This window comes from Oryzias latipes, chromosome 15, assembly GCF_053564925.1.
Source record: "Oryzias latipes strain Hd-rR chromosome 15, Olatipes_Hd-rR_3.1".
In the NCBI taxonomy this organism is placed as follows: Eukaryota; Metazoa; Chordata; class Actinopteri; order Beloniformes; family Adrianichthyidae; genus Oryzias; species Oryzias latipes.
The window spans coordinates 9,354,586-9,367,248 of NC_136251.1; the positions used below are offsets into that span (position 1 = coordinate 9,354,586).

Genomic DNA, 12,663 nt, shown 5'->3' on the forward strand with positions numbered 1-12,663 from the left:
CCCTTGGCAGCCGGCTCGCTGCTCTGTTTGCATTCACAGCTTAAAACGAACAATTCTGATTAAAAAGCAATAAGAACAATCTTTTTGCATTACAAAATGCTTTTGTAGTTCACTCCCTGTGTTAATACAAAATAATTGACATACTTGCTGACACATTTGAAAGTTTATCAGAAGAGTTATTGAAGCAGGAAGTCCGAATCTTTGAAGATCTAATTTAACCGAACTGCAGCTGCTCTATTCCCGTGTTCCTCCGCGTAGCTGATAGCTGCAGTTTAAACTATGCCTCATAATCGAGTCTCTTTGCATTTCCAGGGTTTCCAAACGACGTTGTTCTGCATTATGCATATATCTGCACTTTTGTACCCTGAGGGGGGGGTCCCTCTCTTCTCTCCATACCGTCATCATGCTGTTCTCTCCTAGATCCTCTTTACTGAAGTCACACAATAAAACATTAGGGCCGCTCTGTACATTGTGGAGAAAATGTAAGACTTTCACCTTATGGTTGTGAAAGTACTGAATATAGAAAATATGATATAAGGCAAAGAGCCGCTGCAGCTCAAGAGCCGCCCGTCACCCACTGAAAAATGAAAGTCCCGCCCCTCTGCCTCGCCGATAAGAGATGCAAATTTTGGACAATCAGATCAACCAGTAAGGTTACTGCCCCAAAAGTGACAAAAACGCCCCATTAACACTGAGCGTAAATCCACATGAGCGCGCAAAAAGGAATTGACCGCGCAAGATCACTGCTCAGTTAGGATTGCGCCTGCGCGGTTTTAAGGTTCACTCACTCAGTTCCTAAATACGCCCGCTTAGTTGTCTTTACGCCCTTTCACTTATTGGCAGATTTGTAATTCCATACTGGGTCTCAGTCTCCACTACAATTCATCCCAGTTGTGTTCTATCGGGTCCAGGTCCATCACACCAGACTCTGTCATCCATGTCTTTATGGACCTTGCTTTGTGCACTGGTGCACAGTCATGAGGATGAGGAAGGGGCCTTTTCCAAACTGTTCCCACAAGGTTGGGAGCATTGAATTGTTTAAAATATTTTGATTGTCCTGAAACATTCAGAGTTCCTTTCAGTGGAACTAAGGCGCCATGCCCAAGTCCTGAAAAACAAGCCCACACCATAATTCCTCCTCCTCCAAATTTCACACTCGGCACAGTGCAGTTCCAAAATGTATCGTTCTCCTGGAAACCTCCAAACTCAGACTCGTCCATCAATTTGCCAGATGAAAAGGCGAGAATCCTCACTCCGGCAAACGTCTCTCCACTGCTCTACAGTCCAGTGACGGCGTGCTTTCCACCACCGCACCCAACGCTTTGCATTGAACTTGGTGATGTGTGGCTTGGATGCAGCTGCTCGGCCATGGAAACCCATTCCATGAAGCTCTCTGCATTCTGGAGTTGGGCTAATCTGAAGGTCACATGAAGTTTGGAGTTCTGTAGCAATTGACTGTAAAGAAAGTCAGCATCCTCTTTGTGCTTCAGCATCCGCTGAGCCCTCTCCCTCAGTTTACATGGTCTACCTCTTCATGGCTGAGTTGTTGTTCCCAAATTCTTCCATTTTGTTCTGACAGAGCTGACAGTTGACTGTGGAATATTTAGGAGCGAGGACATTTCACCACTAGATTTGTTGCACAGGTGGCGTCCCATGATAGTTCCACGATGAAATTCACTGAGCTCCTTTCACATATGTTTGTAAAAACAGTCTGCATGCCTGAGAGTTTTGATTTTATACACCTGTGGCCAGGCGAAGGGATTAGGACACCTGATTCTGATCATTTGGACGGGTGAGCAAATACTTTTGATAATATAGTGTATGATATGATAAAATGTGATATTTTGAACATGTGATTTAAAGGAAAAATAGGAAAACATAAAACAATGAATTATGGAATTATAGTTACACAAATGTAACACAATGTACACAGTTGTGCTGAGTGCTACCACTTTTTTTCTTGAAAGTTTTTTATGAAGAACGAGATGTATGTACATTGAAACTGTACTTAGTACATCTATAGTTCTTTTTTTAAGCCTTGTTTTGAACATAGAACATAGAAACAACCCAGCTTAAAATAAACATACTGAAATTTATAATCATATGTAAAATAATAAACAAAAATCAGCACAGTTACATAGAATAAGATGAGTGGTTACTCAGGATTTAGTTAAAAATCAGATCTGAATGACACAAATTCTCTCCAGGGTTTCTATCGTTTTTCAGATCCCGTTTGTAAGACCCTTCACATTATATGAAATCATTCCCATTGTTGATGATTTAACCATTTATGTTTAAAACACCTTCTAACCACTGTATTCCCGTCCACCATCCAAAATAAAAACAAAATACAATCACAGAACACAAAACCTTAACAGATAACTGACCCTTCACTTCAACCGAAGCTGATAGTACAAACCTCATTGCGACTTCCAAGGCCGGGGTCTTCCTTGTGGCTCTTGATGAGTCCAGGTGTTGGGTAGTAGGTGGTTTGGGGAGGATGAATCCCAATCTTCTTCTTGGTTGGCAGGGGGCCCCCTGTGGCGCATCACCGTTATGTCTGTCTATTCACCTGCAGCCCCTTTTCTCTCTGTTATTCAACTTGAAGAACATCCAACTGCAAAACAACTTTCTCCTCGTCGTTGTCACTCACTCATAGTTTTAATCAATCCTTATGAAAAACACCTAATTTCACCTTTTAATCCACTTTGGACACTGTTTCCCTGCAACTTCCTTTCTGACGCATGGTCGACATGACTGTCCAGAGTGGGAGCCGCTGTCTGAATTACTGATACAGACCAGCCTCTCTGCACCCAGTCTTTCCCCCTTGAAAAACACTCAGTTTGGCCAGGTAGGGGGTTTGAAAGCATATTGCTTTTTCTCGCAGCAGCTTCTCCACTTCGCTAATTCACTACTCACGTCTGCGTTTGAAAACATCTGCAGTGTTGTCGTTGAGTGAAATCTTCTTCTCTTTGTAGAAGCCCTGTTTTTTGCTCTATGAGCTTTAAAACGTCGCCCTTAACCCTGCAACAATGGAGCATGGGGGGGGGGGGGGGGGGGGGGGGGGGGTTAGGCGGTGCTCAATGACCGAGCGAGTAGCGTGCCCTCTTAATATTCAGCTACCAGAGCTCCTTTGAGCAAACTTTTTATGAATGTAGACATCGATTGTGAGCCCTCCTCTTCGCCCTCTGGCCCTCCTTAGATGCGTTTATGCTCCTGTCTTGTTTGCCCTTCCAGATCCGTCACTTTAGCAACAAGCCTTTTCTGCTGACTCACTCATTGTTTCTCCTACTAACATAGTTCTGCCCCCACTTCTCCTACGTGTTACTCAGCTTCACTGATTCTGCTATTTATTTTCATTATGTTAGGTTGTGAGTTCAAATCCACGGTCAAACTAAAAACTCTAAATATGGGACCAAATGCTCCCTGCTTGACTCTCAGCGTTGAGGGGTTAGATTGAGGGATAAAACCACCAAATATTTCTTTCTTCTGTAGCTCACTGCTACCCCAGGGGATGGGATAAATGTGGAGAGCAAATAATGTAATCACAAACTGGACTCACTGGATGTAAATGCCAACAGGGAGCAGCTCTCAGAAAGCGGATTGATGAACTCTGATCGTCTGTTTACATCTGTGACCTCTGATTGTTGGGATTTTCAGCAAAACAAGCGACAAAAATCATTCGAGTAGATCTTTGGTATGTTTTAACCACTGAGTGTTCAAAAGTGCTTACATGAAGCTGCACAATGCAATCTTCCTTAAGCAGACGAGTTCATAGAACATCTCTTTGAAAGGTCCACTGAGTTTGCTGAACTAAGCTGTTACTGCTCCTTCTGTATGGTAAGTTCTTCTGTCTCTCCAGGGTTCTCTTAATCTGGTGCTCCTCCACTGATGAGGTCTTCTATGTTTGCTTCTATGTGAAGCAAAGAGAAACAGCGCCATCTCTTGGCAAAATGCAGCACTTTAAGCGTTTAAGCCTTTATTTCTGATCACCCCTGGGGTGAGACTTAAGGACTTTATAGTTTGCCCTCTCTGACTGGCTTTCATGCAATTAATCCAAATCTGTGTGTATATATATATATATATATATACACACACACACAGTACAGACCAAAGGTTTGGACACACCTCATTCAAAGGGTTTTCCTTATTTTCATGACTAAAAATTGTAGAGTCACACTGAAGGTATCAAAATTGTGAATTAATCCATGTAGAATTATATACATGACAAAACAGTGTGAAACAACTGAAAATGTCATTCTAGGTTCTTCATAGTAGCCACCTTTTGATTTGATCACTGCTTTCCACATCTTGGCATTCTCTTGAGTATATATTTATCTTTTTCCATTGTTTTCATTGCTGAAACTGAAACAAACCAAGCGCACCAGCACAAATCCTTTCAGCATTTCCTTCTGATTTAGGCAGTTTTTTTGTTTTGTGCATTTCTTTTTGACAACAGGGTCATGAGCTCAGTGGGGGTACTCCAGCAAGCATGTTTAAACTACCCTTACTTTAACCCTGAACTCTGGCTGAAATCCACCTGAACTTGCTTACTCTGGGTATGTCGGTTCCAAAAGACCAGATATGAGTCAGTGTAATTGCACTTGACTTGGTAACCCTGAGTTAATGCTCGTGCACAGCAAGTACATGAAGACATTCTCAATGGATCGCCGATTTCCAGATTGACCATGGAAACACGTGGAGAGAAAAAGAGAGTGCTACACTCCAGTGAGACGGAGTCTGAGATTTTAATGACGGCGTATGAAGATTATACGTCCATCAAAAAAGTAATACGGCTGCATTATCAGCAAAAGAGTTTCTGCTTGTAGAAAAATGACAAAAATAAACGCACGAGTTTCTGTCTCATTTCTATTTTCATTGTGACGCATATATATATATATATATATATATATATATATATATATATATATATATATATATATATATATATATATATATATATATATATATATATATATATATGAAACTTATCCAACTTAATTTTTTTTAATGACTTTTTACAACTCAAATTTACATATTTATCTAACTAAATTGTCATGACTAGAACGCTGGACGGACCCCGATGCTGAAACCCAGAAGGCAGAGACAGGTGAAAGGTAAGTAAGTTTAGAGTTACTGGTTGATCCTGGCGAAGCTGTGGATAACGTGGCTGCAGCTCTTGATTGAAGGCTCTGGTACCGGTTGTGGAGAGCTCCCTGATCGAGGGGCTAGACAGAGTTTGTGGCTTGAGTTCTTGGTGCGTGGCATGGCTGGAGATCTTGAGGAGCACATGATAGCTGTGGCACAAAAGAAGCCGTACGGCACTCTTTACACAATAGTTGAGATTTATAAAAAGCAAACTTGACGGGAAAATGTGCGGTCCTTCACGCAAGCTCTGACCCAGGCGTACGCACAAAAACGGGTGAAATGAGAAACGGCGACACGGTCGGCAGATGGAAGAAACACGTGAAAGTGAAAATGACAATACTGCCTCTCATAAATAACATGAAGACTTCACAAAGCAAGTCTTACAATTAACAGCCTACACGAACACCCGTTTGATCGATCAGCAGTGAAACAAACAAAACAACAAACGAAAATTACAACAGAAATTCAAACAAACACTTATTTGCAGAAAGAAAAGTGAAATATGTTCTGCAATATTGGCATGTTGTGCAATTCATCCTCATAAATAATATATTTAACAGAACGAAATAATGTACAAAACTGATATTCTCGTTAATGTGTCCGTCTGGCGGAGCAGATATAGGTGCAATTAGACAGACAGATGGATAAGATAGATAGATAGATAGATAGATAGATAGATAGATAGATAGATAGATAGATAGATAGATAGATAGATAGATAGATAGATAGATAGATAGATAGATTAATTGTCCACTGGGGAAAGTTGTTTTCATATTAAAACATTTCTTCATAAGCTACGGAATCATGGTATTCATGCATATTCCTTTAGTTTGTTTTATTTTTGGATAAAACAATGTATGGCGTATGTCTCAACCATTCAGAAAGCAACAAGAAATTACATTTGCGCTGATCAATTTCCCATTTCCACGTCGATTATTACCGACATCTGTAGCTTGTCAGATGTAGTTAAATGGAGGGAAATAAAATGTCCCATCACAATGCGTAATGACGCACAATGGCTGATCTTGCACTCTTAGAAGATGTGGCAAATGGAAGAATTCGGAATGAACGCATCTTTAGACAGCAAGAAGACTTGCTGGCAAACGAGGACGAGTGGCTTATGAGCCGGTTCCGACTTCCTCGAGCCGTCCTGTTGGACCTATGCGGGCTTTTGGGGGGGTGTCACCCGGTGCATCTGGCGTGTCGGCGACCCCCCTGCGCCTCAGTCACCACTCCACTTAAGGGATTCCCCAATTATTGCCGCCAGTCTCTCATCAAGAGGAGTCAGCACCAGTGTAACACCCCCCCCCCCCCCCCCCCCCCCCCCCCCCCCGGTGGCAGACACACTCTGGCGATGCAGCGGCAGACATTTTTTTTGCCTCGACTTTGATGTCCGACCATTTCTTTTTTATTTCGGCCACGGTCCGAGGTTGTGAGGCTACAGCATTTACGGCGTCTGCCACCGTTTGCCGCTCACGTGCCTTTTTGGCAATAGTAATGCCCACACTGTGCCCTCCAAACAACACTTTTCTCCTCTTTTCCACCTCGCCAACGATAACTTCTACTTCACATTGAGTGAAGTTACGTTTTTTTCATTTCCTCTCGGTGTTTGCCATGATTTCGCAATCAATGAATATTCATTTGTGGGCGTTTCACGGACTATTTATGGGCAACTATGGGCGTGTCACGAAGCCGCAAAAGCTGCGCAGCATTTAGAATTGGTTGTGATTTAATAAGGGAAAGATGCGTAGGATGTGCGTGCGCACGGTTTTATAAATCCGAATATTTCGGTGCGCACCCACGTCCTATGTTTCATCCGTACGCCACTTCTGACGCAAATCCTACGCAAAGTTTTATAAATGAGGCCCCTGGTCTTTGGTGGAGGAAGAAAGGATTGAAGTGGACAAGTGCAGGGACACTGATGGCTTCATGATTGGGCTGCAGAGATCCTGCAAACCACCCATCAGTAAATAAAACTTTCATAACTTGTAAATCAATCAAATGAGCTTCCAGACATTTGGAACGTTATCAATAAACATTCAGCTCACCTGTTCAACTGAGTTTAGTCAGTCTGATCTGCTGTTGAGCAGCGTTCACCTGCCGCTCTGCATGCTCACTTCCACTTTGATTGTAAATTTACGAGTTTTTTTCCAATAAATTTACGAGTTTTTATCTCCTAATTTACAAGATAAAATCTCATAATTTTTTTTTTTTTTTTGTGGTGGCCCTTATACTCTGTCTTAATTTTGAAGTTGACTGAACTCAAAAAAATGATTTACCTATGAAGCACATAATTAAGTTTGATCAATGTAAAAAGTTTATATTTCCAACAGCCATACGTGGTCTTATCACCCTCTCACGGTGAAAAAAGTATTATCTGAGCTTCTTCATCCACTAAATCATCTTCAAATGGACATGTCATGCTGCTTCACCTCTCTGAAAAAAAACTAACCTTCAAATAAACCTGCTCCAGACCAAGTTATGTTCAGAGCATGAGTTGCCATGGCAACTTGACATACCCTGAAACATACCTCCATTTCTGGAACCAAAAGCTGAGGTTATCAACTTCCTTACCCTCAAACTTACAGTGGTAACTCACATAACCTAGTTTTTGGAATACCCCCTGGAGGTCTGATAGTCTCTTCCTGAGAGTTTGTGTCCAGCAGCTGTCTGTTGTTAACCCGTTAAGCTCTGATTGGTCAGGACTGGTCTCTGCTAACATTGATAAACCTTCACCTATGAACCTTTCAGTACTGTGGCCTTCATGATGGAGACAGCAAGGGTTTTCCTGGGGTAGGAAAGAAAATTTTAAAACAGGTCAGCTCTAATGCAATAGAAGACTTTTCTAATGTTTTTTTATGTAAATGTTTTGTTTTCAGGTTCTCCCTTTTTGTTCTTCTGGCTGTTCCATCATTTAGTTTTCCTGCCAAAGGTGATCTTTCATTCCCTTTTGCTGACATCAGTGTAGATGAATGTGTGTTGATCTTCTTCAGAACTCGTGCTCTTTCTGCTTTCAGGCTCCAGATCCACAGATCATGGCAGTGGTGACCAAAAAGCAGCAACTAACTTTGCTTCCCACAGAGGAGCTCAGATGAGCCGCTCTGCTCCTGTGCATTACAGCTCTCATTCAAGCGGCGTCTCTCAGCCAGTTCCACTGTTTGTGCAGAATCCTGGTGTCCCTCAGTTTGTTCCCATGGTTCCATCAGGCAGCAGCTTGAGCTCTGCTGTGGCAGGATACCCTGTGGCTGTTCAGACAGGATCTACTGTTCCTGTGTTTTCCGGTGTTCCTGCAGCAGGAGTCTCTGAGGCAGTTCAGGTCCCTGTGCAGGCTCCTGGTTTCTCCCAGTTTGTTCAGACGGGCCCAGCAATGGTTGGCTCTGCTTCCCCTGTGTTTGTGCTGCATGAAGGAGCTGGTTCCACACAGCCAGGACCTGCTCAAGCTGCTCTGCCAGGTGACTCCTCTGAAAAGCTGCTGTGAATGTTGTTCTCCATGAATCCTCCCCTTTCTGACGAGTGTCTTGTTTGTCCAGAAACCCAGTGGGCTGTTGCTCCTCCATCTTTCTCTGAACAAGCAGCAGCTGATGCCCAGGCTGTGGGCTCCAGTGACTTCCTGCCACCAGTCCCTGCCCCTCCAGCTGGCCCTGTCCTCCAGTCTGGAGAGTCTTCCAATATTGTGAAGGAAGCTGAACTTGGCAACTACCAGCAGCAGACGGAAGAGTTTGGTTACCCGGCTGAGGCGGCGCAGCCTGGAGCTGCTTTCACCAGCGTGCTTGTTCCAGGCCAAGGACTTGGTGGCTTCTGGGGTTCTCCTTATCCTGGCTTTGACTACAGGCTCCTGTATGGTCTGTACCCTCCTGGCACCTACACCACCTTCAGCCAGAACCATGAGAAGGGCAAAGACTACTACCAATCCATCCACTACTTGAAGGAGCATGTTTCTGAAGACCAAGGTCCTCAACAGCAGCAGCTTCAGCAGAAGGTCTTCCATGGTCATCCCCAGAGATCATAAAGCTATTTACCATGATTGGATCTTGAGTGCTCTGAATAAAAGCTATCAGATGAGCTGTGTCTTGGCATCTATTGTTTAAAACATCTGTAATGCTTGCACTTTGGGTTTCACTGAAAATTTAATTTAGGAAAAATAAAATTGTTCCTTCCCCCAATATGTAGCCATGAGACAACACCCCAAGGTATTTTAAATGTACAAAAGCCTGTTAGGGCTCCATGACTAGAGTCGAGTGGTTTTGAAACCGGCTGGGGGTAAAACAAACTTGGACCGCTTCAGCTGGAGATGAGACCCATTTTACACGACAAACACTTCAGGAAATTCCCTAGGTGGTTCCTGGGACTTGAGGCTTTGTTTTCTAGATCGCTGCTTAACTGGTAATGCTCTATGAGCAGCTGCATAAACTTCACTGATTTTGTTTTCAAATGGATTATTTCAAGAATACACAAACCTTAGATATTTAGACATATTGATTGGAAGCAACTGGAAGGAAGTTGTATAATCCCACCCCTCATTTCATATGGTTCAAACTGGTTAAAGCACCAAGAATCAATTTGGGAAAACTACATCTTACCTGGATTTAGTCTAGAGTAAACTTGAAATAACTGCAGTACTTGATCTATTCCCATTTTGCCGTGGGTGTGGCAGTAGCTGCAGTCTTATATGCAGAATGTTTTTGATCAGATCAAAGATTGGATTACATAACAGTAAATTACATGCAATATGGCACATATAGTGGATAGTAATGACAAAAAATCTACATTTTTAGCATATCAATATTAATAGAATATAGCATTAGTCTAAGCAGGGGGAATGGGCCGCCCTGGATCATGAAACAATGTTCCCTCTGTAGAGAAATATGTATAATGGATGTAATGAAAATTATAATTATTCTCGAAACTTCAGTGCAGTAGGTAAGTTAGGAGAGCAATGTGTTAAATATGCTCTGATTAATAGTGTGGCAATAAGCCTCTCTAAACAGGAATGTTTTAAGCCTAACTTTGGATGTAGAAACTGTGTCGGCCTCTCTTACATGAGCTGGGAGCTTATTCCATAAAACAGAGGCTTGGTTGCTAAAGGCTCTACCTCCAACTGTACTTTTAGAAATTCTAGGAACCACAAGCAGTCCTGCATTTTGAGTGAAGGGCTCTGATTGGTCAGTAAGCCACAATGTGATTTTTAACATAGGCTGGGGTCATGCCATGTAAGGCCTTATAGGTTAGCAGGAGGATTTTAAACTTATTTTTAGATTCAACTGGGAGCCAGTGAAGCTAACACAGGAGTGATGTGATCTCTTCTGCTAGTTCCTGCTAACAATCTAGCTGCTGCGTTCTGGACAAGCTGGAGACTTCTTAAGGAACTCTTAGGACACGCTGCTAACAAGGAGTTACATTAATCCAGCCTAGACTTAACAAACGCATGGATTAGCTTTTCAGCATCACTTTTAGATAATGTATTTCTGACCCTTGATATTTTGCGTAGGTGAAAAAAAATGCAGTTTTACAAGCCTGTGATATGTGAGCCTTGAATGATAAATCCTGGTCAAATAAAACCCAGAGGTTTCTAACTGTGGATTTGGAGGCTATGTTTACACCATTCAGGAAGACAATGTGATCAGACAGAGCATCTCTGAGGTTTTTAGGACCTGGTATAATGACCCTTTGTTTTTTCTGGGTTTAGGAGGATGTAATTAATTGTTATCCAGGTCTTGATGTCTCTGATGCAGGCGTTCTTTTTCCCTATATGATCATTCTCGTCAGATTTAATGGATAAACACAACTGTGTATCATCTGCATAACGGTGAAAAATTAATGCTGTGTTTCCTGATTATGTTTTTAAGGGCAGCATGTGCATAAACAGGATGGGTCCTAAAACTGAGCCCTGTGGGACTCTGTAGCTAACTCAAGTGCAATGAAAGGACTGTCCGTTTACATTAACAAACTGGTATCTATTAGATAAATACGATTTAAACCATTGTAGGGCAGATCCTCTGATCCCTAAGTCATGCTCTAAACTTTGGAGTAAAATACTGTGATGGATAGAGTCCAAGGCTGCACTGAGGTCTAACAGAACCAGAATAGAGAGTAGTCCTTTTTCTTTGGCCAAGAATAAGTCATTAGAGACTTTAACTAGTGCAGTTTCAATGCTGTGGTGTGGTCTGCACACTGACTGAAAATCTTCAAAATGGCTATTGTCCTGTAGGTGGCAGTAAAGCTGCTTTACTACAACTCTCAGAGGAGGTTTAACAACTGAATATTTAAATGACTGTGGCATGTAAACCTTTTCTAAACCATTTCTGAGGGCGAGGGGGGGGGTTGCGCCTGCAGACCATACAAAGCCGCTCGCGGCTTCAATTATGAATGAAACTGCTTTTTGAGTCTTCCTGTTTGTGTGATTTATAGACAGTATGGTGTTTTCAAAGGAATTATAAACATGTTTGACTTTAGTGCTAAGAAGTAAGCTTAACTGTGACATTACTGCTAAATCACCTCCATTCCCTGAAATCCTGCATTTCTGATAGTTGTTAAAACTTGGGGGGCTTCATTCAGTCTAACATAGTCATCCTGTTGTAGCCAAGTTTCTGTTAAGGCTAGTAGACTAAGTTTGTCATAATGAATTTACTCATTGACTAAGAGGGATATGGATCTAATGTTTAGTATTAGTGACCCGCATTTAACTACATCATAATTTTGCTTGTTGTTATTGAGAGCACTAGTAGTATGGAGTCCTATACTGTTCATAATTAAATAAATAAATATTTAATTCAATAAATAAATATTACCCCATTCAAATACACAATCAACCAATAAATCTCTCATAAATATATAAAAAGATCATGAAAAACCAGCACACTGATTTTAAGTTAGCCATTGTATTATTCAATATATTTCATTTTGCTTTAAAAACATGTTCATTATTTTAAAACAGCATTTTAAAATATTCATTTTTAATCATGTTGAATTTTACTATAATTCTGTCTTTTTTCAGAAGCTCGTATTTCAAAATCGAATATTTTCCAAAGTAGCTTTGTTTTATTTCATGTTGCTGTTTTTCACAATGGCGTATTTATTTCATGAAGAGCTTTTTCAGCAGAATGGGTCTTTCTGTCAATCAGTGAAAGTGGGCGGGATCTAAACGTTCATTGGCTCATCCATGGAAATCGACTCTTATTCCTCGATACCCGCTCAGCGGTGTGCCAGCCAGAGAGATGAAATATTTCAGCGATATCAGTGCGGCTTTGCTGACATTAGAGGATCAAATATAGACAAACTATCTGTCTGCTGCAGAAGATGCAAATATGAACGACTCTGTTTTTGTAGTTTGAGGGTTTGTGTAGACCAAACCACAGAGGATTTCCGGTCGTCCACGTCTATAAGTCCCCCGTTGAAACACTCTTCATTCTTACGCCATTCACTCAGAGCTCACATCGTGCCTCACACCCGTGTCGGCTCGCAGGAGGTGAGCTGCGCAAAGCGGAACAAGCCTGCTCAGGCCTCCTGAACCTTATA

General features: G+C 41.8%; 1 protein-coding gene across 1 annotated transcript; it reads left to right on the forward strand.

The window, feature by feature from the left end:
• The first annotated feature begins 7,794 nt into the window (after positions 1-7,794).
• LOC101171273 (uncharacterized) lies at positions 7,795-9,210 on the forward strand. Its single transcript, XM_023963525.2, has 4 exons — positions 7,795-7,941; positions 8,028-8,080; positions 8,166-8,600; positions 8,679-9,210. The coding sequence occupies exons 1-4, from the start codon at positions 7,913-7,915 to the stop codon at positions 9,155-9,157; spliced, it is 996 nt and encodes a 331-aa protein (XP_023819293.1). The 5' UTR covers positions 7,795-7,912; the 3' UTR covers positions 9,158-9,210.
• Positions 9,211-12,663: the final 3,453 nt, after the last annotated feature.